The sequence below is a fragment of the Talpa occidentalis genome, unplaced genomic scaffold, assembly GCF_014898055.3.
Source record: "Talpa occidentalis isolate TD23 unplaced genomic scaffold, MPIMG_talOcc4v2.1 talOcc4.8, whole genome shotgun sequence".
Lineage (NCBI taxonomy): Eukaryota > Metazoa > Chordata > Mammalia > Eulipotyphla > Talpidae > Talpa > Talpa occidentalis.
In genome coordinates, this window is record NW_023605194.1 from 57,597,470 (window position 1) to 57,625,110 (window position 27,641).

Here is a 27,641-nt window from a genome sequence, read left to right on the forward strand (position 1 = left end):
TGGATGTGGAGTTTAGGACATTTTGAAGTTTCTACACCATGTACTATTTCCAGGTGTGGGTTGTTATTTACACTGTTAATAGTTTGTTTGGCTTTTTCTATGGCATATTTGGGCTTCTAAAGTTTTAGAATATTCTATTGCTCTTCCTACTAGTTCTGAAACTCTGATTTTGCTAAAAGTTCTACCTCTAAATTTTATGCCCCCAACTTGCTTCAAGATTTTTCATTTTTGTTGCTTTGCGAAGTGTTCTGTGAAGTGTTCTGGATCCCTTATTTTATCCTATCATTGAGCTCTATAATCATCAGCTATAGCTAATCGCTTTACAGCTTCTATGAATTCCAAACTTCATAATATTTTTTTTAATTTCTAAAAAATATATATGTCCACATATGCTTGTTCATATTTGTATGTTTATAGATTTCTATTTTTATCTTGTTTATTGAGACATATTAAGCATATTTGCTTCATACTTTGTGCCTGCTATTTCAAATACCTAAAACCTTTGTGGATATGACTTTGCATTTTTATCACAATAGACTGTTGTTTATGATATTTTGTTGCTTTTCATTTTGAAGATTATGTTACTCTAACTTTTCATCTTTTTTGTAACTTCTCTGTTAGAATTATTTATTTATTTATTTATTTTTGAGGGAATATTGGTTTACAACACTACATATGATACGGAGACAAAAGATCATACCTCATCAGAAGTTACCACACCACACCCATCGGCATTATGCTCTTAATCCTTCACCAGAGTTCATGAGGGCCCCTTCCCCTCTTTGCTTATCACCCCCACCTTCTTCCCTCAGTTCTACAGTCAGAATTCTACAGTTTGTTTTGTTTAGTTATCTTTGTTCCTCTGCTTTGATGTTTTGCATTCCACATATGAGTGAAATCATTCAATATTTGTCTTTCTCATTCTGACTTATTTCACTCTGCATAATCCCCTCCAGTTCCATCTATATTGTAACAAGTGACAAGGTTTCATCTTATTTTATACCTGAGTAGCATTCCATTGTGTATATATAAATCATTTTTTTAATCCGGTCATTTGTCATTGGGTGTAAGGTTGGTTCTATAACTTGGCTATTGTAGGCTGTGCTGCAAAGAACGTAGAGTGCATATACATGTTGCAGTATTTTTGCATTCTTCAGGCAGATAACTAAGTGTGGGATTGATAAATCACATATTTATTTTTAATACTTTAACTTTTAGGGAAATCTTCATACTATTTTCCATAGGGGATGAACCAGTCTACATTCCCACCAATTGTGTATAGAGGTTCTTATTTCTCCACATTCTCACGAGCACTTGTTTTTTATTGCCTTTTTGATATGAGGCCATTTTCATATATATGAGATGGTATATATCATTGTAGTTTTGATTTGCATTTCCCTGATGATAAGTCACACAGAACATTTTTTCATGTGTCTTATAGCCATCTGTATGTCTTCCTTGAAATGTCTATTTAGATCAATTTTTTTGTTTAGATTATTTATTTTCATTTTCTTGAGTTGTATGAGTTCTTTGTAGATCTTGACTATTAGCCCTGTTGTCAGGTACATAATGTGCAAATATTTTTGTGTGTTTGGTAGAATGTCTTTCTTTTTTAATAATAATTTCATTTGCTGTGCAGAAGCTTCTTAGTTTGGTGTAATCCTATTTTTGTTTTTGTTTCCCTTACTGTTGGATTCATATTTCCAAACATCACTGAAGTGAAGCTGTGCATATTCTTCTGTGTATTTTATGGTTTCTAGTCTTACATTGAAGTATTTAATCCATTTTGATTTGATCTGTGTATGTGGTATGAGATAGTAATCTAGTTTCATTCTTTTGCAAGTGGCTGTCCAGGTGTCCCACACCATTTGTTGAAGAAACTTTCATTCCTTCAGTGTATACTCTTGGTTCCTTTGAATAATTGTCTTTACAAGTATGGGTTTATTTCTGGGGTTTCAATTCTGTTCCATTCCACTGTATGTTTATTTTTATTCCAAAACCATCGTGCTTTGATTACTATAGATTCGTATAATAATTTGAAGTCTGAGAGTGTGATGTCTGTGTTTTTCTTGTTTGTTTTTTTTTTTTCAGAATTGCTTTGGCTACTCAGGGTCTATAGACCTATAACCCTGATGAATATAGATCCAAAAATGCTACATAACATTTTAACAATTTGAATGCAGTTATACACTAAAAGGATCATATATCATGACCATTCAGAATTTAGGCATACAAGAATGGTTCAGCATCTGCAAATCTATTAGTGTAACTCACCACATTAGCCAAAAGAAAGATAAAAATAACATGTTTATATCAATAGTTGCAGTGAAAGCATTTGAAAAGATTCAGCATCCATTTGTTAGAATTATTTGAAGCAAGCATAAGATGCATAAGATAGAAGAAGTTTATTTTAAAAAGCACTTGCTTCTCTGAGGAGGCTATGCCATTATCAGTCCCTAATCACTTTTCTCAAATTCTCTGTTTGTGGCTTTCCTGTTCATTCAGGTAGATTTCTGGACCTTGTATATATGTGTGTATGTATGTATTTTAAGATTTAGTTATGCATACAAAAACTGGGTTACTGGCCAGAGGTATAGGAGGTGAGAGGATTCACCAGAGTCAGAGTGGGGAGCAGAACAGGCAGACTGACTGAAATACACAACTGAGGGGAGCAGCAGGAGAGTCAGGAGAGGTCTGCTGCACCATTTGGGTTAGCTCCATGGCTGGCCAGGGATCGAACTCGTGCAGTAGTGGCTACAGATAGCTTCACAGTGCTGTGCTTAATCCCTTCCACCACCAGGGAGGCCCTAAACCTTGTATTTACCAAATCAATCATTCCGCTTTACCTGTTGAGCACACTGGTGGTGTGTACAAAACGCTGCAGACTCTAACAAGGGCATATGTTTGGTTATAGATTCTGAAAAAAAGTCTTTCCCCATTGCTTTCAATATTAAAGTTTAAGTTTGGCAGTTTTCTGTGTGTTTTGGCATGGTGTTGGTATTAATGGTGTGGAGGTGTGGATGTCAGGACAGAGGTGTGGATGGCAGGACAGGATTGATGACTTTCTCATTCACTCCTATAGTGAGAATTTTGTGTTTGGGAGAGAGGATTAAATATATGTGTGTGTGTGTGTGTGTGTATATATATATATAATATATATATGATACTTATTAGCAGGTGTTTACAGTTTGCTAATGATTTTTAAAGTATTCAGTTGTAAACTTGCTATCAAATATCTTTGTGATAATGAAAAAGTTAATAATCTTTCTGTTCCTCCATTTCTTCACTTATAAAATAATAACAAAATTTATTCAGTGGAAGGGATGACATGAGATAATATATGAAATTATGTATATAGCATCTAGAAAATAATGTGTTCAATATATATTAGCTAGCAACAGCAACAATAACATTATACAAATAATGTTAAGTGGACATTGTGGTTTGAAGAACTCTGGATGGTTTATTGATCTGTGGTTGAGACAACTTCAGTCACTGACTTACAATTTCAATGGAATAAGTTATGAATTCTAGTTGAATTTACAGAATGACTACAAATTGGAGACTGAGTGTAGAACAGTTTTTTGAGGAACTTAACTGAAAAAATATGGAAGCTCGGGGAAAGTATTATAAGTAGTTATAGAGTAAATGAAATGGTTTTTGCTTTAATGAAAGAGGTAGAAGTTTTAAAGTCTATGAAGGTAAACATTAAGGAGATAGAGATAAAGGCAGATGATGAAGCATTAAATGCTAGAGAGATGGAAGAGATTCAGATGAGTACCCTCAATGGGAGAAAATAATAAACTGTTCCTTTAAGAAAAATTGTAAGATTAAGTGCAGATATAGGTAGTTATTTAGTCATAGGATAAGAAGTTGACAGGTTTCACATTTGATGTCCTTAATTTTTAAATGGCTTATAGCATCCTTATCCCTGGAAGAGATGGAAAATAAATGTGATTTGAAGAACAGAGTAAACTTTTATTTTTTTTTTTTTTTTTAAAGATTTATTTATTTATTTATACAAGCACTGGGTACAGTCAGAAGCTCGGGAGGGTGAGAGAATTCACCAGAGCCAGAGTGGGGAGCAGAGCAGGCAGAAAGACCGAAGTACACTGCTGAGGGGAGCAGTGGGCGGCAGGAGAGGTCTGCGCGCCATGTGGGACCCTCCTCCGGTGGCCGGGGAGCAGCCGGGGATCGAACCGGCACCACAGAGGCCGCGGGCAGCTTCGCAACCCAGCGCTCAACCGCTGCGCCACTGGGGAGGCCCCCAGAGTAAACTTTTAGAGTGAAATATAAAACTCACATGTATAACAAAAATTTTCTAAACAAACCAAAGGTATAGTACAATTCAGAGACCATGAACCCAAAAGAAGTTAAATAATCAAGCAGGTTATTGTTACTATGAGATTATTATTATCAGTAGTAGTAAGTTACTATCACTCTTTATTCATCCAGAAGTAGGTTAATGATTAATGTGATTCAGGAGGAGAAACGTCCATATTTCTTTGAAGGACAAAAATCAGTGTGATGGGATATGACTTCTGTGATGGAGAGGGGAGGACATAATCCCTGAAGTAATGTGAGCAGAGAAAGTATTTATGTGACTGAAAAATTCACAAATATCAACAAAAAGGTCCTAAATAAGAAATGGATGGAAGGTTGTAGTGAGAAAATTCTGTTAAAGTTTATACATCCAGAAATGGACTATTTCTTGAGGAGAATTATCTTCATGTGCCAAAAGACTAGAGTATGGTTATGGAATAGAACTGATGCAGTGAGAGCTCAAAGATGGATGAACTATTATCCATACTTATGACTTTCACAATGGTTTATTGCATGTGCCATGTACAAGAAGATGATCAAGTCCATTCAGAAACCAAAAATTTATTTTTTAAGAATTTTTAAAAATTTTTTGTTAGGATAAAAGTGCATGTGAATGATGTAGCATAGTAACCTTCTAGAAAAAAAAAAAACATTAAAATAAAGAAATAAAACATTTAAGTTATGAAGAGGAAGATTTAAGTAACAATAAAGCCCGAATGATCTTTTTTCCTTTTGAGGATGCTTTTATTAGTTTTGTAACTTTTTTTTTTTTTTATTGAGGCCACCTTGGCTTACAACACTATATATGATTAGAGGAATCATATACATATGCTAGGGGAATAGGTTCACATCTCTGTCATGCCACACCCACTACCAAAGCACCCATAATAATCTACCACTGACCTTTGGGTCTCCTCTTTGTTCTTCTCTTCCATCAACCCCTTCTGGTAGCTTCAATTCTTCAATCATATTTCTAGGGTTTGTTTTGGGTGTTTCAAAATCTGTTCCAGTGTTTTACATATTTTTTAAAAGGTCTAGTAAACATGACTTTTTAAAACCTATATCTCATTTTTGACAATTTACCCCAAATGCACAATAAAATTCATGAAATAAAATGACATTTCTGGGTTAAAATTACTAATTTCATACCCAAACTTTTGTGTTAAGTGATGATTTGTTTCAGGAAAGGAATGTTAAAACAAAAACAACTTCATCTCTTTAGGCAAAATTTAGCTATTATCATAATTTAGCAAATTAGAAAATCTGAAATGAAATTGTTTGTTTATTGAAATTAGAGTTTAATTTGTAAGGACTGTGAAAAGGAGCTCAATATGCCAAGCCATAACTATGCTTTTATAGTAATCATCTTTCTTTTCTAAATGTGATTGTGTTGTTAGTTTATTTTAAAATATAAAAATGTATAATTGTGTAATACATAATTGAATAAATTAAAAACAGGATGTATATTATGATCTCATCTACGTAAGTTTAAAAAATGTGCATAACCATTCTATGTTAAACATCAGAATAGTGATAGGAAGCTCAGTATGTCTGGAAGTGCATGAAAGATACTCTGGGATGCTGATAATGTTTTATTTTTTTGGTGTAGGTGCTAGTCACATGAATGGGCATATTTACAACATTTTAGTGAGCTGTATGCTTATGATTTTTACATTTTGTTCATGTTCTCTTTCTTTTTAAAAAAGATTTATTTATTTATGCATAGAAAAACTAGGGTGTAGGCCAGAGGTATGGATGGCAGGACAGGAGGACAGGGAGAGGATTACCCAGAGACAGAGTTGGGAGCAGAACAGGCAGATCTACTGAAACACACTGCTGAGGGGAGCAGCAGCAAGACAGAAAAGGTCTGCATCCCCATAAATGGGTTAGCTCCCTGACCAAGGATAGTGTGATAGCTCTGAGACTTAACCCTTATGACACCAGGGAGGCTCTTGTTCATGTTTTCTATACTTCCATGAAGTTTACATTATTTTAGTGGAAGTTCTCATGTTAACCCTAAATTAAAAAATAAAGCAAGCCAAATCCTGAATCACTAGAAAAATCTTTACACAGAGTTTATTTGAAATGGCCATCAAGGGAGTCATCTGGATAGGCACCCAAAAAAAAAAAAAAAAAAACCCAGCTACCTGACTGACAGGAATGCTGGGACTTTACAGGGGGAGATGGAGTGTGAAGGAAATTCATGGCTCCACATTTCCAGGTCCAAATTCCAAATAGTTGCTGGGCAGTCTCGATGACAGGAGTCAAGGTATATGACTTTCCTAGGAGAGTGTTTTCTGTCACTAATAAATGTTTCTTTTGATACTATCAACCCCGAAAGGGAACAGACAATTTTATTAGGGATATAACACAATCAATTTTCCAAGTTCCCATGAATTTAGGTGAAGCCAGTTAATGGTTAATCATGAGGAGGGAATGCTGGAAGAGAGAGCAAATGTTAGAGTTAATTCCATTTATCCTTAATTTTTAGTCTAGGGGAGCTGAGGTTTTTGTTGTTGCAAAATTGATGGGATCTAGCTATACTCTTTATACATCTCTGGGCTTATTGGTTAAATATTCTGAAATTTGATTTATCTTATTGCCATTTGAGATAATTTAGTACTTTTTTGCTGTTTTTCCCACTACTTAAGTTTAAATCAAAAGTAGTCTCATGCTATGTTTTTACACTAGACAGTGGTTGGGTAAACAACCAGTCCCATCTTTAAGCCAATTTGAATCTGTCCAGAGTTGAACCCATAGACATGCCAATGAAAACACTTGTCATTAACTAGACTGTTAGTGTCTATGTTCTTTGTATTCAAGGTGAATAGTTGTTATCATTTTAATAACAATTACTTAGTTGGGTCAACAGGGCTGAATAGTTGTTATTAGACCCAAAAACCTATCAATCGAGATAATATCTAAGAGAAAAAAAGCATTTAGGGGGACTGTATTGTTACAAAAAATTTCAAACAGAAGAAAAGTCCTATAATTAAGATTTTTATCTTTTCCTTCATATTTATAATCTTTTCTCCTCCCTTCCTAGGCAACTGATAAAGATACTGGCAATTACAGTGCCATGGCATACAGACTCATAATACCACCAATTAAAGAGGGAAAAGAAGGATTTGTGGTAGAGACATATACAGGGCTTATCAAAACTGCCATGCTCTTCCACAACATGAGGAGGTCCTACTTCAAGTTTCAAGTTATCGCAACGGATGACTATGGGAAGGGACTCAGTGGCAAAGCAGATGTACTTGTAAGTAAATAAAACTTTATTAATGCTGGTTGAGTGTTACATAGAATACTAGCCAGAGGTGAGTTTTCAACTGCTAGAACTAGTAAATTTATTTGAGCAGGTTTTCTATAATATAAGTGTGATTAATTTTCATTTAAGCTATTGATAGCTATAGGTTAGAGTAGGAAAAAAAAACAGTTTAATGGTCATTCAGACATTTGGAAAATGCATAATATTTTTTTTTATATGATTGTGACAATAATCCCATAAGCATTGCATTTCTATTTGGTCTGCAGTTAACTGGAGCACCTTAAAATTTTAAAATGATTCACGAGTTGTGCTGTAGAAATTAAAATGTATGAAATTTTTATTACTTTCAGATCATTTGTAATTAAGCAAACTAAGGAAATATTTTGGGGCAAAGATGTGTTCCAATCAACGTGATTTCCTTGTTTTACCAAAATCCCCCTTTGATGATCCTTGACTATATATTTCTTCAGTCAATAGTATCACTTTTATGTTACTTTTTTTTTTCCCTTGGGCTATATACAAGCTCAGTAACAGAACATCCCCATGGGCAGTTTGAGGTTAACATTTTTTTTTTTTTTCTAAATGGAGGTAACATTGGTTTACAACACTGTATATAATACAGAGATATAGGATAGGATTATACCTCTTCAGATGTGTGACATGCCTGATATTAAAATATATTAAAAATATTGGGTCCTGGCCTCCCCTGGTGGTGCAGCGGTTGAGCGCTGGGCTGTGAAGCTGCCTGCAGCCTCTGCAGTGCCGGTTCGATCCCCGGCCACCGGCGAGGGTCCCACATGGCGCGACAGACCTCTCCTGCTGCACTCGCTGCTCCCCTCAGCAGTGTATTTCGTTAGTCTGTCTGTTCTGTTCCCTGCTCTGGCTCTGGTGAATTCTTTCACCCTCCTGTGCTTCTGACTGTACCCAGTGCTTGTATAAATAAATAAATAAATCTTTAAAAAAAAATATTGGGGCCTCCCTGGTGACCCAGGGGTTAAATCTTAGCACTAGCACTGCAAAGCACTCCAGTGGCAAATCAGCCTGAGTTCATTCCTAGGCTAGGGAGCTAACATACATGGTACAGCAGACCTCTCCTGTCTCGCTCGCTAGCTGCTCCCCTCAGCAGTGTATCTCAGATCTGCCTGTTCTGCTCCCCAATCTGTCTCTGGTAGATCCTCCCAACCCCCACTTATGGCCTACACCCCAGTTCTTCTCTGTAAAAATAAATAAAAATAAAATATTACAATAAAGGAACAATTCTTTTAAAAATTATTGAAAATATTAAACACCAATATATCTACAATATGGAATCTACCAACTTGAACATTTGAGTTATTTAGACTCTTTTTCTGATGAATCCATTAAAAGTTTTAAATAGAATTATTATTGGAATTAATTTTCACATAAGGACAGAATCAAGTATAATTTGCATTTTATTCGTTGTAACTTACTAAGCCTTCACTTTCCACAGCATTCATTAAGTTCTCTGGACAAATAAATCTTCAGATATGTGCAGATGAAATGATCAGATATCTTTCTTCTAGATAATAGTAAAGACCAATAATCATGTTTATGGTCAGAATGAAGGCAAGAGCATTCTCATTTTTAAGAGTAAAACTTCAATAAAGTACACAAAGGCCCACATAATCCATGAAGCTAACATAGGAAATATTAAGTTCAACATAGATTGTTGATCAAATTAAAATCTGTAAACTTTATATAAAATTATTTTGTCATTTTTCTTATTAAACTTTGCACATTGTTAAGTAAGGTCACTACAGTAAGTATAATTAAAATATACAAACATAAGAATATATAATCATATATATGTATATATAATGTATGTAAGCAATGTGAAGTTTATAGGGTGTGTATGTGGACTCTATAAGCTATTGTGTAAGAGTTTAAAAATATACCTTTAAAATTATCGAAACTATAGTTGCACACAAAGAAATTGGATTCAAAGAAATTCTAATGTGATATATTTGTAAATCATAATTTATATACAAGGACAAATTTCTCACAAAAGAATATTTATGATAAAATTTGAAAGCCTTCTAGTCAAGAGAAGGAGATATGGAAGGAAATAAGGCTCTTATGCAGAGAACATGTGGCTAGACTAAGCAGGAAGAGAAATGATGAATGACTGATGTTTACTCACTTGGCTTTGAAGAGTGAGAGAAGAAAAATGAAAGAAAGATTGGACTGGAGATAGAAGTAGGTGTTACATATAAAAGTTGTGGGCCATCTTAAAAATATTGGAGCTCTTTCCAAAAGTAATAGGAAACTATTTAATTTTTTTTTTTTTACTAATGAGTGAATATAAGATTTTTACTTTAGATAAAACCTTCTTTATTCATGTAATTCTGAGTCTCCTGAAGACACTCCTGCCATGTTAAGTAGTAGCTTTTGTTTATGTATTTGTTTAATTTTCCTTCCACCAGTCTTCCTAGACCCATTGGCAGAATAGGATCCTCAGTGCACAATAAAAACTTTATTCTCTCTCTTTTTTTTTAAGATTTATTTATTTATTTATTTATACAAGCACTGGCCACAGTCAGAAACGCTGGAGGGTGAGAGAATTCACCAGAGTCAGAGCAGGGACCAGAACAGGCAGACCGATGAAGTACACTGCTGAGGGGAGCAGCAGGCAGCAGGAGAGGTCCGCGCGCCATGTGGGATCCTCGCAGGCGGCCGGGATGGAACCAGCGCTGCAGAGGCTGCGGGCAGCGTCGCAACCCAGCACTCAACCACTGTGCCACCAGTGGAGGCCCAGAACTTTATTTTCTTTATGTGATTCTGTCACTCACTGTCTCACATTATTTTTGTGCACTTCCAAACATTGAGTTAATGCTAAACAAATATCAGTAAGTTTAGCTTCTGAGTTACCATTATCATATTCAAAAGTTCTCCTATCTTAATTTTTGGTAATACATTGAAAATGTGATTGTTTCAATATGCTTAATTCACAATTCCTTTAATGCCTTTTCTCCCATGGCTCTATCTTCTACCCTACTACAAGAACTTGAAACCAGTTATTTTGTATTAATGATTACTACAACACCTCTAGACTCTCATTTTAAACCTCCTACACTTTGACCATAATTCAGATGTGTTTGGGTAATTCCAGCATTCTTTTGCCCCCATCTGGTTTGATCATCAATCAATTTATCCTTCTATTTTTCCCCCCTCCCTCTGCTTATTTGTATTCTCTTCCCTGCTTACTAGCTTTATAACACTTTTATGAATTATTATTAGCACTTAATCTCATAAAAATTCAATTTCCTTGACCCTTCCCAACATCATACTCAATTGTCATAACCCTAACTGTAGTTAATTCCACTTTCTCCTTTCTCCAGAACTATGCCCATGTGAAATATGTCTGCAAATATATATATATATATATGTATATATAATTGAGTAATTAGTCTTAATTTAAATTAATGATTATAGTCCTTAAGTGAGCTTTTACATCATCCAGTAACCATGTAGACTTTCTGGTTACCACTCTTTTTTGCTTATCTCTTCTGTCACTGTTCATTTCTTTCCAATAGTCTTTGCCAGTTCATTCCTTCCACTAACCTTTTAGTATTGATATATTTCTCATTGATTCTCTTTTCTGTAAGTTCCCTATGACTCAGTAAACTCATTCAGACATATAACTTTAAATTATCTATATACTTAGATCTCTCAAATGTATCTTTTCCTCAGGTTCACTCCTAGAGATCGTATTTATGTATCTGCTTGTATATGGAACAATTACACTTGAATGTCTAATAATGATGTCTAATGTTTCATAACTGAACTCTTTCTGATCATATTTCTCCCATATATAGTCTTTCCAATCACTTGATGACCAAATCATCTTTGAGTAACTTAGGCTAATATTTCATGTTTCTTTCTCTCTTAAACCACATGTTCAATCCCTCAGTAAATACTGATGTATAAATATAAATATTTAACACCAATAAATACCTTGTGTGTATATATATATACACTATATATATAGTATACATATATATGTGTGTATGATCTGCACATTTTCAGTTATTTTAATATTAATACTTGGTTGAAACCACCAGTAGGTTTCACCTGTGTCACTATACAAACTTACTAACTTGTCTCCATGCTTTATACTCTTGACCAACTGAAGTCTTTTTTTTTATTATTATTATAGCAGTCACAGTGATTTCTTAAAATAGAATTCAGGTTTTGTGAGTTCTCTTTTTAAAACCTCCTAATATTGGGCCTCCCTGGTGGCGCAGCGGTTGAGCGCTGGGTTGCGAAGCTGCCCGCGGCCTCTGCAGCGCCGGTTCGATCCCCGGCTGCTCCCCGGCCACCGGAGGAGGGTCCCACATGGCGCAGACCTCTCCTGCCGCCCGCTGCTCCCCTCAGCAGTGTACTTCACTTCTGCCTGCTCTGCTCCTCGCTCTGGCTCTGGTGAATTCTCTCACCCTCCCGCGCTTCTGACTGTACCCAGTGCATGTATAAACAAACAGACAAATAGACAAACAAATAAATAAATAAACAAAAAAAAAATAAAACCTCCTAATATTATACATTGCTTTTAGAGAAATATTGAAGTTATTACTGAATACCATGAAGTCCTTGATAAGTTGATCTTCTATGGTTGCATGTTCTACTCTTCTCCCTCTAACTGATTTAACCTCAGTAATACTGTTCAATTTGTTGTTCCTCAAACACCCCAAAATGTTCTCATTTCGAACTTTTGCAGGGACTCTGCCTATAATGTTCTTTCTCCAAATGTTTTCGTGACTAGCTCCCTCAACCTTTTCAAATATTTGCAAGGATATTTTTCACAAGGAAGGAAGGCTTCTTCAAGCACCCTATTTAATAATGCAAATGGCCATTACCTCACATTCTTTCTTTTTAATGAAACTATTCTATTTATGTCCATTCCCCTCTACCTCCACGAGCTCCATGAGGAGAGGTTTTGTTGTTGTTTTTTAAATATTTAGTGTATGCCAATGTATATCATGCCATTGGAATAATTTCTGACATATATTGAACATTCCATGTCTATTCAATGAATGGGTGGTCTGTTGCTTAAAATGTGAATTAACAGTTCTACAAGAGAAGTCTATGAAACTGAGGATCCCAAAAATCATTTTCTGGGCCAACAAAATCAATTTTTTTCTTGAGTATATTAGAACATTATTTTCTTTTTTGTCCCTACATTTGTACTGCTGTCGCCATTGTGTGCCATTGTGTGCTTCATAGCCATACATGATCAGATAAAGTCATTTTCAATTAATAATGTCCACACTTAAACAAACCGTATTACTTTTAACAAATCCATTCTTGACTAAAAACCTTTTTAACATTTTGTGCAATGAAATGAAAGTATACAGAAAACATTTTTGCTATAAAAGGGAGTATGAAGACTGTTTCAAGGAAAAGTACTATGACAGTTGAGTTAGTTTCTTTTTTTTCAAGGAATAGTATTTTATTTGAAAGAACAACTTAGAGGGCTTCCCCGGTGGTGCAGCGGTTGAGTGCTGGGTTGAGAAGCTGCCTGCAGCCTCTGCGGTGCAGGTTCGATCCCCGGCTGCGCCCCTGCTGCGCCCCGGCTGCGCCCCGGCTGCCCAGCCATCGGAGGGTCCCGCATGGCTCTCACCCTCCCGCGCTTCTGACTGTACCCAGTGCTTGTATAAATAAATCTTTAAAAAAAAAAAAAAAAAAGGAAAGAAGAACTTAGAAGCAAAGTATGGTTATTCAGATTGAATTTTTGGTGGGCATTTACACAAAATTGAATGAAGTGAGTGAGCCTATTACTTTAAGAAAGCAATAGTATTTGTTGCTAAAGATACCATACAAGTTTTGAAGCATCAATTAGAACACTGGAAAGTTTGTATTCTCCACTGTGGACTTGATCGCTGCCCTTTATTTAGTTTCCTGATAAGATCAGCGGTCATATGAAAGAATTCATTTTTTTCTTGGTATTATGTAATGAAATGTGTCAACATTTGAAAAATCAATAGTCTTCAGTGAACCAATTTTCCAAATGACCAATGCAAGAAGTTGTTAAAGGGCCATTCATGGGGAAAAGATCTATTCAAAGAACAGGTAGCTAAATGTATTTTAATGTAACTGAAATGGTTTTACATTATAATCAAAACTATCCTTGAAAAAACTACTTCAGTTTTGATATAGAATAATATATACAATTATCTTAAAAAAAGATTATTAAAATACTTCTTCCAGTTGTGATTGGTCCAGCGAAACATAAGGGTCTCATCATTGAGTTTTGCTATTCAGTATATTAGCTATTTGTCATAAGTGCTGAGTACATTAACTACTGAGCACTTGAAATATGGCTAGGTCACATTAACATGTCATAAATATAAAATATACCTGGGTTTCAAAAACTTAGTATAAAAAAAAACAGAACTGAAATTTCTCCTTAGTGGGTTGTTTTATATTGACTATATGTTGGAGAGGTAATGTATCCAATATATTAGCTTAAATATATTATTGAATTAAAGTCACTATATTGTACCTTCATTTTGTGGGTATCAGAAAATTTTCAGTTACATATCTTGGGTGTATTTGTGGCTCACACTATATTTTTATTGGATGACACTGTAAACTTATATGGAAATAAAGGCAACAATAGGAAAGAAAGGGCTTTTTTAGGAAGAACTAAAAGGACTTAGAAATAATAAAATCTATAAATTTGTGACATGTTTTTAGAATTTTGTGTTTCACAAATGTTATTTCTTTTTATTTTTCACCATACCTAGAATTTTTAATCCACTGTAAAGTTTGGTAGAATGGTAGAATATGATTTTACGTTTTCATTAAAATAAATAAAATTAATTTTATAAGCAGAATGTTTTAAAAATTGGTATAATACAAGGATGTGTGTATTTCTGGAAATGAATGGTGGTTATACTGGGAGTGTAACATAAAATCTAATAATTCTAGACATCTTTGCTAGAGATGTTAGAAGAAACCAAAGTTTCATTTATTTGAAAGATAAAAAAATTAAACTATAACAGCTTATTTTCTTTACTTGAAGTGTGAAAATGTATGCATTCTATATAAATCATATATTAGAACTTTATGGAGATTTAAAATTTGATTCATTATTTTATTATATTTTTATTAAGATAATGCTTTACAGCACTGTATGGGATTTAGAGATATAAGTTCATAACTCTGTAGATATGTATACTCACCACACTCACCCATAATTGTCCACTATAGTTAATTAGGAATCCTCCTCCTCTTTGATCCCTATCCCAGACACCCACCGTCTGGTGTCCTCAATGCTATATCGTTATTTTATTTATTGATGTAACATTGGTTTACGGCACTGTATATGCTGTATAGGATCACATCTTTAGACATCTTAGATGTCCACCACCAAGGCTCCCATATTTCTCCACCAAAGTCAATGTGCCCCCTGCCCACTTTACTGTCTCCCCTCCTCTACAGTCTGATTTTTAAGGTTTGGTATTGTTTTGTTTTTCTATATTCCACATATAAATGAAACCATCCTGTATTTCTTTCGCCTCCTGAATCATTTCATTTTGTAAAATCTCTTCCAGTTCCATCCATGTTGCAGCAAGTGCCAAGATTCTATTTCATTTAATATTTGTGTAGTATTCCATTGTGTATATATAACACATTTAGATTTGTTTCTTAGCCATTCATCTAGCATTGGGCATTAGTTTTTTTTCCATCACTCAGCTATTGTAAATAGGGCTGCAATGAACATAGGGGTGTAGATGTACTTTCCAATGCGTGTCTTTTCATCCCTCGGGTAGATATATAGCAGTGGTATTGCTGGCTCATATGGTGCACCTATTTTTAATATTTTGAGAAAACACCATACTACTTTCTGTAAGAGATGGACACGTCTGCATTCCCACCAAAACTGTATAAGGGCTCCTTTTTCTACACACTCTTACCAATACTTGATATCTACTCTTTTTAATATGGGCCATTCTCACAGGTATGAGATTGTACATTATTGTGCATTTGATTTGCATTTCCCTGACGATAAGTGATGATGCAGAAGGAAGGGAAAAAGGCAGAAGCAACATTCGCCTATATATATGTAGAGTTTTTCATTATATATATTTACTACTAGAGGCAAAAAAATACATTTCCACACAATTTGTGTATTTTTATTTCTCAGAGTCAATTAGAACTGGAAAATTAGGCTCACACTGTTTCAAAAGATCTCTGACTAGTTGGAAATATTTCACGTAATATTTCAGATTTTCTTTTCCTGGATTATGGAAAGATTTGGCAAATCTATACCTGTTATCTCACATGAAATGTGTACTATAAATGAGTAGTCCTTTCCTTCTTTAGATAAATCGTGTTCTATGATTCCAAAAACTTAGTATAAGTTTTCATTTTTCCTGTCATTTTAATCCATACATTAAATATTTCACTCATTGTGTTTCCTGCCAGGTACTGAAGGCATGTATGCTGGTGACTCTTGATGGGCTATCTATGAAAGCTATATGTAGAGAAGTAGAGAAGTTTGCATATAAATTGAAATTATATGTATCTAATATATGCATCAAAAATTATTCTATGTGATAGATTATATTCACACATATGCTACTAAATATACCTAATCCAAAGTATTGAATTAATGTCTCTGGTGCACATGCATTTAAACAATTTTAATAGTACATATTGTATATTTGCATAGGCCAGTATATGATTTCATTTAACATTTTTATATCAGTATTGTGTAATAGTAAAGAACACATATGCTAGAGTCAGACAGTGTTTAAATTTTGGCCAAGTTATTAAACCTCCCTTTATTAGTTTTCTTATTTAAAAACTGGAATTGTAGGCAGCAGCTCTCCTGCCATGTATGACCATGCAGGTGTTTCTTTTCACCAACTCTCTCCCTTTGCAAAACAGCAGAGGCAGCTCTCCTCCCAAGGCTGCCCCTCTGTGACCATGCAAGCCTCTCTTCTAACAAACCTGTCCGGTTCAGGGGCAAATCTTTCTTCTTGCTTGTGTCTGTGCAAGCATCCTTGACTTCCCTTCCTTTTCCTTTTTATAGTAAACCTGCTCTTTTGAATATGAAAAATAAATTGGAATGACAGTAATAACTACCTGAGACAGCGGTTGTTAGATTCAAGTAATTTAAAACCTATAGATTATTGAAAGAATAGGTAAATCTATGTTGTGAGCACAGAATAAATAGTTTTTTCTTCCATTTTTCTAAATATGAACCATGAAGGAATTCAGAAAATGTTAAATGAATAGGACAGATTCATAAATTTACTTAATTAGCTGATTTTAGCTCCATATGTAAATATATATCTGCATGAATATATCTCATCTGCACAAAAATAAAGTTGGTGAAAGCAGACATGAAAGTTATATATGATGATTTCATAGAATGAATTTGAGTAAGTCTTAGCTCTGTTCTTAGTCACAGTGAATAAATGATTTCCCAACATTCGTAAAATCTATAGGGCCGGCTTTCCATTGTTCTGTGTTCTTTTATAACAAAATTAAAAACCAATATATTGGTCAAAGTGGTTAATTGTATGTTGAAGGATGAAATTGGATATTTTAGTGGTGTTCTACAGGTAGTGCATGCACATGTTGATTTTCAGTGACATACACCTGAAACATGTTATAATGCAATTTTACATCAAACAAAAATACCTTTGTTGCATTAGTAAATAAACCAGAAAGCAAACAAAATCAACAATGGAATTCACATAGGAATTTTTAACGTTTAGGTAAGAAACAAATATTCTATTATTCTTACCCTTCCCCAGAAACTTAGAGTTTGTGTAACTAAAAATATCACTGTTCCTATATTTAAAAATGGGAAACTATTGTGTCTATGCTTTGTAAGGAAGAGATAGTTATCTTTTATCTTTCATTATAGAAATGTTACTGAGTAATAGCTAAGTGAACTTTTGTCCACCTTTTTTCAGGTGTCTGTTGTCAATCAACTGGATATGCAAGTGATTGTTTCTAATGTGCCTCCTACTCTAGTGGAAAAGAAGATAGAAGACCTTACAGAGTAATTAATTTTTGTTTACTTATATTTTTTTTTCATGTAGACATTGTTCTAATTGGATTGTGTCATTTTTCAAAGTTCAGATTAAACATTAACACTGTCTTAATAAAATTTAGCTGACATATTTCTAGTAATTGCCTCTGCTGTTTTCTTCATTTAGTTCATTTGAACTAAATGAAGATTTAGAGAACCTTCAAGTAGGAATGAAATTTAAGTGAGAGCTATTCAGAATGCTTTGATTGATAAATCGACATGTCAAAGTACTGCATATACAGAATAAATTCACAATATTCATTATTTGAGTATAGTGTATATTTCAGTTTTATTGTCCCAAATTGTTTAAAAAGTCTCAAAATGACAGCAATCCAATTAGTCCATGGGAGTGTTATTTTTTAAAGTGGTATGTCTACACATTTAAAGCTTATTCTTTGAAAACATTATGTGACTAATCTTATATATATGATATACATTATGTGACATACATATATATATAAATTGAGGGGACATAGATTTCATAGCATTCTATATGGTTTAATAGCACAGGTTCGCACTTCTTGAAATATATATTGCCACACAACATCTACCACAGACTTTTGGCCTTACTCCATCCCTCCTGGCCATCTAAATTCTGTAAACAGATTACAAGGGTTTGAATTTGTTTGTTTCTGTCTGTCTCTTTATTTATATTCCATATATGAGTGAAATAATTGGTATATAACTCTCCTTCTAACTTATTTTACTAAACATAATTTCCTCTGGTTCTGTCTATGTTGTTCACAAATGGCAAGTCATCTTTTTCACAGCTAAGTAGCATTCCATTGCATATATATACCACCTTATATAGACCATCTCTCCTTAATCCATTCATCATCATTAGGCATTAAGTTGTTTCCATAACTTGGCCATTGCTAAGTGCTTCAGTGAACATAACAGGGTGTTTTTTCACTGTTATTTTTTTTTCAGTAGTGTTTTTTTTTTCCATTTTTTTAAAGATTTATTTATTATTTATGCATACAAGAGCTGGGGTACAGGCCAGAGGTGTGGGGGTGAGAGGATTCACCAGAGACAGAGTGGGGAACAGAACAGGCAGATTGACTGAAATACACTGCTGAGGGGAGCAATAGGCAAGGCAGAAGAGGTCTGCTGTGCCATGTGGGTTGCTCCCTGACTGGGGATTGAATTCATGCTGCAGAGGCTGTGGACAGCTTCATAGGTTGTGTCTTAACCCCTTGTGCCACCAGGGAGGCCTTTTTTTTTTTTTTTTCATTCTTTAGTAGATACCCAGGCGTGGAATTGCTGGATTATATGGTAGATATATTTTTTTAATAGTTTGAGAAACTGCAAAACTACTTTACATAATGCCTGGACCAACCAGTCAACATTATCACCAACAGTGTACAAGGTTTCCTTTTTCTCCACATCTTCACCAGTATTTCTTCTTCCTCATCTTTTTTATACAAGCAATTCTCATGGGTATGAGATCGTATCTTTTTTGTGGTTTTGATTTATTTGCATTTCCCGTGTGATAAGTAACTATGAATGTTTTTAAATGTGCTTGCTGGCCATTTCTGTGTCTTCTTTGAGAAAGTCAATACCCCTTTGTAATGAAACAACCCTTTTTAATTATATTAAAGTATAAAATAATTCTAGTAAGACTCTGCTTACTACAGGTGATCTTACATATCTATGTTCTGAAGTACTTTAGTTTGACTTTAGGGCTATATCTTTGTGAGCCTTCTGTTTTTGTTACTTACAAGTTTTTGAAATTGAGAAGTAGGAGAAACAACTGTGAGAATTAGGATAGAGACAACTTACCATAACCAACAATTGATTGGCAATAGTATCTAAAGAAGCAGCTAAGAAATCTCTGCATTTCATGTCTTCTCCAATCTCCTTTGACCTTACCAAGAAGTTGTAATCAGTAAAAAACAGTTTAGGATTCTGAAATATAAATGGTTCAAGAACCTACAGAAGGGCCTCCCCTGGTGGCGCAGGCTGTTAAGTGCAGTGCTTTGAAGCTGTCCGCAACCTCTGCAGTGCCAGTTGGATCCCAACTGCCCGCATGGTGCAGCAGACCTCTCCTGTGGCACCCGCTGCTCCCCTCAGCAGTGTATTTTATCAGTCTGCCTGTTCTGTTCCCCACTCTGTCTCTGGTGAATCCTTTCACCCTCCCATGCATCTGGCCTGTATCCCAGTTCTTGTATAATAAATAAATAAATATTTTAAAAAAAGGAACCTACAGAAGTGGCATTTTCGTAAAGTATTTGAAAATACTGTGTTGCAGTATAAATTGGAATTGATAATTTATGCAACGAATAGTTGCATAAACATTTCTCTGTTTCTAAATATAATATGAAAATTCAATGATAGTAGGACATTACTGAATTAGTTATTTGGAGTAGAAAGCCCATCACCATGAAATTTTTATGCAGTATCTGAAATGTGACTTTGTAATTAATTTATAGCTCCTGGAATTAAGGTTACAAAATAAACTTTAGAACTCTAGCCAAGGCATAAATTTCTAGGATAAGAACCATTAAATCTCTTGGGAGGGCTCCCTGTGAAATTGTAAACAATAAATGTTAGCACTTATGTTTTATTTAATCAGTGTAATAAATTAGAATTAATATGGGGGGAAGGTTAAGTTGAAAGGCAAATAAACCAATCCATTTTATTTGATCATATTTACCCTCTTTTAGAATTAGAGGATTCAGGGAGATTTTTATTAAAGGGGAGATATTATTATCTTAATAAATAAAATTAAATATATTTTGATAGTAAATTTTATAATAATATAATTTATTAGTGTTACTTAAATTGTTTTCTTCTTAAATCATTTATTTTTATTCGAACATTTAAATGTTAATTATTTTAAATTGAAAACAATAATTTTATTAACAAAATATTTTTTAAAATTAAGGTTCATTTCCAAAAAGAGATAGCAGTAAGGATTTAGCCTGTGCATTTTGCCTTGTCAATTCCTAGAGTATTATCCTTTGTAGAGAGAAAAAGTTGCAATGCTTTTATCGTTCAAATATGAAGACACTTTGAGGAAATTCTTGTGTGAAATTTCTAAGCCATTTATTAACTTTTTCCCCTTCCAGACAGCTCTTGTTGCTTTTGAATTCAGAGGAACTAGACTCAAGCCCTTGTTCACCAAAGATTAGCTAGGAGCTCTTGATCCAGTAATTCAGTTCTTTAAAGTACTAATATCCACATTTTAATACTGGAGATTTATTCATTAAATAAAAAGTAGTTATTGGTTATAAACACTACAGATTAAAAGTGAACAAAAAGCAAATCCCAGGGCTTCCCTGGTGGCACAAGGGTTAAGATGCAGCCTGTGAAGCTATCCACAGTAACTGTAGCATGAGTTCGATTCCTGGCCAGCCAGGGAGCAACCCACATGGCACAGCATACCTCTCCTGACTCACCCCACTGGTGCTCCCCTCCGCAGTGTACTTTGGTCATTCTGCCTGTTCTGTTCCCCACTCTGTCTCTGGTGAATCCTCTCACCCCACCCCCACACACACACCTCTGGCCTGTACCCCAGCTCTTGTATGCATAAATAAATAAATCTTAAAAAAAAAAAAAAAAAGCAAATTTCCTCTTCCCATGGAACTTGCATTCTATTTGAGGCGAAAGAGCAAATAATCGTAGTAAATCAACATATATGATGTTAGGTGGTGTAACTGCAATAAAGAAAAGTAAATACAAGTAGCAATGTAACATAATGGAAGAAAAGTACTATTTCCCTGTGGCAGGCCCAAATTAAGAATTCCTACTGGAAATAGTAAAATAAGTACTTACATTCCGGATAAATTGAAATCTGAGCAGTGACCTGAAAGAAGTGAAGAAGAAAGTCATGTGCCTATATTGGGGCGTGGGGTGGTGTGTGTGTGTGTGTGTGTGTGCATGTGCGTGCGTGTGTGTTATTCCAGAGACCGAAAATTGCAAATGTGTAGGCATGTTTGCTATATCAGTCTATAGATATCAAGACAGAAAATGAGTTATATGTGACCTCACAGACCACAAGGAAGATGTAGCATTTTACTGTATAGTGGATAAAAAGTCAATAGAACTACCTGCTCAATAGGTAGCCATTAACTATAAGTGGTTATTGAGTGCTTGCAATGTGGCAGGTCCAAACAAGAGTTTCTTTAAAGTTTAAAATGCACAACCAAATTTTAGAAACTGGGCACAAATGTAGTAAGAATGTAAAATAACTCATTAATATTTTTATATGGATTACATATTGAAAAGACAGATTTTGGATATATTGAGCTAAATTTAGATAAATCTCACCATTTTAATTTAAAATTTTTAAGGTGGTTACTGTGCAATTTGACTTTTTTATCTAATTTGTGTTTAATTCTTTTTGGAAAGAGTAGCCTTAGTTTTGCATGAACAAAGCATGTTCTAGCTTAAGTTTCAAGCTAGAGTTGAGTAGGAGAGATCATGTGACCACTAATGAGTCTACAATAGTAGTCCAGGAGAGTTATAATTGTAAGCTTGGACATGGTAGGGATGGATACAGGGAGAAGTGATTAGTTGAAAGATATTCTACCTTGGATTGAACATATAAAGTAAATAATAACTTAGGTTTTTTGGTCTGAGCAAGTGGAAAAAATAAAAATATTATTTGCCTTACTTAGCATTAAAGAATTTGACGAAATTTTACATGTGAAAGTAGTTGAATCCTGTTCTCAGAGAGAACTGGTTTTATTTATCAGTATTTGCTTCACCTCAATAAATGCATGGATGCCAGCTCCTTTTCTACTATCAGCCTGTTGATTTTGCAGCTTGGTAATTGATTAAAACTCATTTTTCTCCTCACCACAGGCACTGTCTTAGTCCTACATTAAAGTTATTTCCTCTTCTCTCATTTATTTCACCTGTAGCATTATCCTATGGTGTTATCCTATGGATTCCTTGAAAATCTTTTAAAAATATAAGTCCCACTGAATATATGAAATAAGTCACTGTATCTGAGAATTTAATTGTGCAGTCTTTCTTGTCTGCTGTATTGATTTAAAATCGCTGTAAGTAATGCCAATCATCTGCAAATTTTCTTTAAGTATACTTAGCACAAAAATGTAAAGAGGTTATCAACAGAAATGACCATAAATTATCCACTTGTTATCAAATAATGAAGCACAGACATTTCAGTAGTACAACTTTTCAAAAGAATGTTTTCTTAAATAAGTGCATAATAGCTGTAAAATAAATTGAATCAAGTCATAAAAATAAAACACAAACTCATGAAATGGAAGCATACTTTTAATATTAAGTGTATAATTCAAAATTCTTTTAAAAAAGATAAATGTCATTGGTTTTATTCACAGTCTTTGTTTTGACACAAAGGGAATTTCTGCTATTTTTCTGAAAGACTTTTTGGGGCTTTATTTTTGTAGAGAAGAAGTAACTTTCTCTCTTTGTAAGAAGAAATACTTATTTTCAACTCACTGGATTATAAGAACAAAATAATGTTTTATGTTTGGCAAATAGGTAGCATTACAATAAATACAAATTAAGCCCCAAAAAAGTTTCTTTTCAGAATTAAAGACTAGACCATAACTACACTTTTACAAAATAGTTTTTGATATTGTTACTCATGTACATTGCACTAGTATCTTGAATGCTTTGTTCCTTGAAATGAGGGAAAAGGTAGAGGTTTCAAATTCAGTTGTCATATGAGAGAAATTTAAATTTCATGTTCTCAATGCATAAGTACTGAAGTTTAGGTAGAATGGAATTTAGTACAAATGCTTCAGCCCCTTCCTTCCCTGACCAATAATTCTGGAAAAAAAAAAAAAAAAAGGAACAGCAGTGCACTTTCCAAAGCAAAGCTACCCAAACTCTATCAGTTTAGACCCTTACCTCACACTAGGCACCATGAGTTGTGTAAAACTTCTCCTATTTTACTTTGCCAACAGGATGTAAGGCCCAGTGGTCTTTATTAAACAATATTGGTCAGAACCCCATCTATGAGCTTCTGTCTCCTCAAACTACTAAGCAAGTTTTTATTGAGGAGTTTTATGATACAAGGTGGGATTCTCCTTTGAATCTCCCGACACTCACTCTTACTCTACTTGTTACTTTATTTGTAACTCAACTATGCTGACTCCAGCATGAATTATTTCCTGTATAGAAATCAACCTCCCGTGTCCCTCAGCAGCCTCCAGGCCCTAATAAAGTTAGCAGTATGGAAGTGTATCTGCGACAGCCTAGGTAAAAGAACTTGCCAGCCTGTAGGATGAGTTGCCCTGGTCCTGTTTAGACTCAACAATGGACTGGCAAGCTCTGTTCAAGCAATTCAGCCAGCTACGCTGATGATGAGGCATCCTGATAGATTTAAAAAAAAAAAAAAAAAAAAAAGCTTCAAATCCTGAATAATGCTTTTCTCACACAATCTCCCAGAGGGAGAAAAGGAAAAGCCCACATGTGTAATTGGAATATAATCCATCTCAGCAAGCCCAGGCATAGACCAACCCACAATAAGCTGCGATGCTCCTCTCCTCCCTCCCTCTTGGACTTATAAATATCTCCTAACTCCCTTCAGAGAGCCTGTTATATTCTTCTTTCCCAAACTGACTCCCTCACTTGGGGTCTCTCTAATAATGACTTGCCTGGTTCAACTACAACTAGTGCTCTCTGGTGAATTCTTCCACTAGAGGGCAAAGGACCCACTCTTTGGGGTTGGGGCCTGTAACACAATAAAGAAGGTGGCTCCATGACTTTCATATTCATTTTTGAGGGTTAATGTGTTTCAATTTATAAAAATTCTTAGCTATTTGAAAATGTTGTCATAGTATAATATAAAATTATTTCACTAAAAATATAAACTATCGAAGTGGCATGAATTTACAAAAAAATAGTATTTTTTTCTAATAATCATTCATATGCATATAGGTACTCATGTTTGTATCAATTGTATTTTCCTATATGTAGAATTAACAGAGGCAAAAGACTTATCAATTTGATTTCTTTATCCTAAGATTCTATTGGATATTGATTGATTTATTAAATAGAGTCTCATATGCTGATGTGTTTCAATAGATTTGTTTCATGGTTTAATGATCACATATTCATCATTAATTAATGCATTTCTGATTTTTTACAGTCAAAATCATACCCATTTATGTCAGGAAATATAAAACACATATTGAAGAATAGCAAATACACATACTCAGTTAATATTGCCAACTGATACATGATACAGAAAAAATTAAGTGCATTATTGTTTTCCCATTTTTCTTAGTAATACAGTTAACAAAACAATAATGGGGTTTGATTGTTACATTTAGACATTGCAGTTTGTCAGAATTAATATTTTTCCTCCTTTATGATCGGAGATACTCAGTAAGGTAGGGGATGGCAGAGAGTAGAGAAGGGGCAGATCGGGGCGGGCAGAAAGCAAGGTGGAGTATGTGGAGTGTGTAGACACTTAGGTGTGGGGAAAACTATGATGACCACACCTGAGGGGAGAAATCCTATAATGTGAAAAAATTTACAAGGATGTTTAAAAACAAAAGTAAAAATGGTGTGTGTGTGTGTGTGTGTGTGTTTACATTTGCTTTTTTTTAATGCTCACTTTTGGAAACCATAAAAATATCACCAAAACAAAACAAAAAAAAAAAAACAAAATAATTCCTATAATTCCACTGAGAATGTTTTAGTGTTGCTTTTATATAAAAATGTTTTAAATAGTTGAACTATTGCTGTTTTCCAAAAGAGATAAGTAGAATATTCCTTAACAGAAAATATATTTTAATGGAAAAACAATTAAAAATATGATATTTTGAATTTTAGACCAGATACAGATACTCTTAAAATGACCCTTGTCTGCTCTGTGAGAATATCGCAAATATTAAGAATTAGAATAGTGTTGCAAGAAGTATTCTGTTTAGGGATAGATGGTGATAAATTGTGGTAAATAAAAAAAATCAATTTGGCTGTAATCTTAAGGACATATTGGCTTTAATCTTATTTAACCTTCTGATTTGTAATATAGATTTTAGAAGCATTTGAATAAATACTTAACAAAGTATGGTAGAACAAGAAGTTGATTTACACAGGCACATTCCATTCTGTGATTTAAGGGAAAGAAGTTGTTCATATCCTAAAGGTTAAAGCATATTAATTACACATTTTCTAGTTTCTCATTAGATTTATCTTTTTTATCAAAAAAAAATTGGAAATAAAATTGAAATGTGAAAAAGAAGTAGAAAAGGGGAAAGGGTAGAATTAGTAATTCAATTGGCTTTATAATCTGTTTTACTTTTCCCACAATCACACCATTGAGTTAAGTTTATTTTTCAGTTTTTCACCAAATAGAAAACAATTTCAGGGTAAACACAGGTCACAATATATGTTTCCATTAAAATATTTGCATTACTGTTGCTTTATAAAGATTCCAAAATACACAATGACAATTATTCCTTTCAAAATTATTTCTTTACTGTTCTTTCATGTTTAATGACTCAGAACTTTTGCCACATAGAACAGTTTATTAGTCTTACAAATCATCCCATACCATAGTGTATGGCAAATGTTTGATACTTTGTATGGCCATTCAGTTCAGGAACTGAGAAACAAGACTCAATTCCTTTATTCTCTGAATTATATTTTTCTCTTATTTTTTTCCAGTTTACACACAATTTACCTCTCTTGTGCTGCTCCTTTTTTAGCTTGAGAAATTCAACCATATGTTTATATATGAAAATTCCATTTGTATCAGTAGCAATACAAATGGTATTTTAGATGCTTATATTTATGTCTAAGTTGTATCAGAGGCTAAATGTAATTCTTTTTAAATGTTCCACCTTATTCAAAAAGATTTTAAAGCAGTTTATAATGATTCACACAGAAAACAAGGTAAAATGCATTTTACATGAGTCAGAAAAATAAGCAAACAGGATAGAAATTGAAGGAGTCAGAGTAAGACTACTAATAGGCATGTTGGGAAACCCTGTGGATCACTAAAGAGAATAGTCATAAAATTGGTTTTCGTTATCTTGCACCAATGTGAAAGAAACAAATAAACAAAGCAGAACAGAATTTTTTATAACTTAAAGAAAGGAAAACATTTTCTGGTGGAAAGGTGGAACTATTACTGAATCAAATGTCAGGTTGAAGGAAAATGTTTTTGTCCTCTGGGGCTTCATCGATAGGATAGCTCCTCATGTAATGAACACAGTATTCATGATAACTGGAGCATTACTCAAGACAGAGTGTGGATAGAGTCTCTATGGTCTATATTAACAGACAAAAAAAAAAGTGCAGACTATCAAGAAAGCCTATACATATCCCTTCAGCCATCTGCAATGCCTATTGATTCTTTTAGCAAGCCTTGTGAAAAATATTGACAAGTAACTGAGATGGAGCTCCCTTTCTTGCTAGTTAAATGTAAGCCATTTACTTCAACAAAAGGCTAAATAGGGTTTGCAATCATGAAATCTGAAGGGTTTCTATAACCAGCACAACAAATAGCTCACATGGTGCTTTCTGATGTGTCTTGTGGACTTAGTGTTATCTAACTTCCCACAGATACTCTTTAAGTTGTCTTTCCCCATTGTACAGATGAGCTCCCTAAAACATTTGAGAGGTTGAATAATTTCCACAAAGGTAGCAGATGTTGCAGGTTTAATTTGAATGTATACCCATGGGTCAACACAAGCCTAGGTATTGAACCCTTCTTCCTATTACAATGTTTCTTAGGAAGGGTAAATTATTAGGTACAAAGAGTGAGTTATACAGTGAAGTTAGAATTGGACTTTCAGTGCAACTTAATGCAGTATATACAGACATCGATTTATAATGATGTACAACTAAAATTTACATGTTACAAAGCAATGTTATTTCAATAAAAATGATTAAAAAATCTGATGAAAAAATCCAGCCTTTTTTGAGAGTGAACTGAGCATAAAAGGCAGGAAATTTTCACCAAATGGTTATTATTTTGTTGAGCTCATTCATATAAATAAGCCATTGAGAAGAGGGCTGCTGTAC

The 27,641-nt window shown here is 34.1% G+C and overlaps 1 protein-coding gene across 7 annotated transcripts in view; it reads left to right on the forward strand.

Annotated features, from left to right (window-relative positions):
- Positions 1–27,641, forward strand: part of PCDH15 (protocadherin related 15) — a 1,524,279-nt gene that overhangs the window by 1,448,669 nt on the left and 47,969 nt on the right. For all 7 annotated transcript variants that reach the window (XM_054690675.1, XM_054690674.1, XM_054690669.1 and 4 more), the window contains 2 exons: positions 7,370–7,585; positions 17,545–17,633. In XM_054690675.1, coding sequence (XP_054546650.1) covers positions 7,370–7,585; positions 17,545–17,633 — 305 coding nt within the window. The remainder of the gene's footprint in view (positions 1–7,369; positions 7,586–17,544; positions 17,634–27,641) is intronic.